General features: G+C 41.9%; 1 protein-coding gene across 1 annotated transcript in view; it reads left to right on the forward strand.

Moving 5' to 3' along the window:
* LOC107853306 (kinesin-like protein KIN-14L) overlaps window positions 1-1,142 on the forward strand; it is a gene marked incomplete at its 3' end in the record, with an annotated part of 1,466 nt that extends 324 nt beyond the window's left edge. The window contains exons 2-5 of the mRNA XM_047404884.1: window positions 8-118; window positions 227-477; window positions 606-769; window positions 881-1,142. Coding sequence (XP_047260840.1) covers window positions 8-118; window positions 227-477; window positions 606-769; window positions 881-1,142 — 788 coding nt within the window. The remainder of the gene's footprint in view (window positions 1-7; window positions 119-226; window positions 478-605; window positions 770-880) is intronic.
* Between the last annotated feature and the right edge of the window lie 13 nt (window positions 1,143-1,155).

Consider the following 1,155-nt stretch of genomic DNA (forward strand, 5'->3'; position numbering starts at 1 on the left):
ATGCTAGCGTGCATCCAGTGAATTGCGCTAGAGATGTTATACATCTGATGAAACTTGGTGACGTGAACCGTGCTGTTGGCTCAACTGCCATGAACAACCGCAGTAGTCGCTCACACAGGTGAGGCTAAGCACTTTCAAAGTTACTTTACTCAATTCCAATTGACAGACCAACTTAATAGAGTTAAATAATGTTAATTTTCTTTACGTTGACGTGAAATACTTGCAGTGTGCTGACTGTACATGTGCATGGTGAAGATACATCTGGAAACATAATCCATAGTTGCCTACATTTGGTGGATCTTGCTGGTAGTGAACGAGTTGACAAGTCGGAAGTTACTGGCGACAGCCTCAAAGAGGCACAACATATTAACAAGTCTCTCTCTTGCTTGGGTGATGTGATCATAGCATTGGCACAGAAGAACTCCCACATCCCTTATAGAAACAGCAAACTCAGCTTACTCTTGCAGAACTCTTTAGGTTTGTGCAATTAGCTCGAGATTTCGCTCCTCCAGATATATGAACTTATATGGCTGGTCTAGACACCTATTTGGCCAACGTTTTGGATGAGTGTTTTCTTTTCTAATGCTTTTTATGGTGTGTTTCAGGTGGACATACGAAAACGTTGATGTTTGCTCATGTCAGTCCTGAAGGGGATTTCTTCGGAGAAACAATTAGTACTCTGAAGTTTGCACAGAGGGTTTTGAGTGTGGAACTTGGTGCAGCTCGTTTAAATAAAGAGAGCGTCGAAGTTTTAGAGCTCAAGGCAGAGGTAAAATACATCATTCTATGATATTGTATGGTTAAATGTTGGTTACAAGACAGAAGTTTGCAGAACGTTGGATAATGATTCATTACATGATTACTGTTCACATCGTTGCAGATCGAGACCCTCAAAAAGGCGTTGGCTAACAAGGAAGTACTAACTCCTCAAACTAACAAACCAAAGGAAGCATCAAGGATACCTTTCCAGAAGCCTAAAGCAACAGCTGAGCTTCAGGAAGGATATGATGTCACAAAATTGTATGATCAAGCGGGTAATGATAGTTTCATGAAGACTCCTCCGAGTCCACCTTTTGCTTTTAGAAGCCAGGATACTCCCCAAACTCTAGCTTCTGGTCTCAAATACCAGCAAGCTCCTCGGAGTCCAACTTCTGG

Source organism: Capsicum annuum, unplaced genomic scaffold, assembly GCF_002878395.1.
Source record: "Capsicum annuum cultivar UCD-10X-F1 unplaced genomic scaffold, UCD10Xv1.1 ctg70291, whole genome shotgun sequence".
Lineage (NCBI taxonomy): Eukaryota > Viridiplantae > Streptophyta > Magnoliopsida > Solanales > Solanaceae > Capsicum > Capsicum annuum.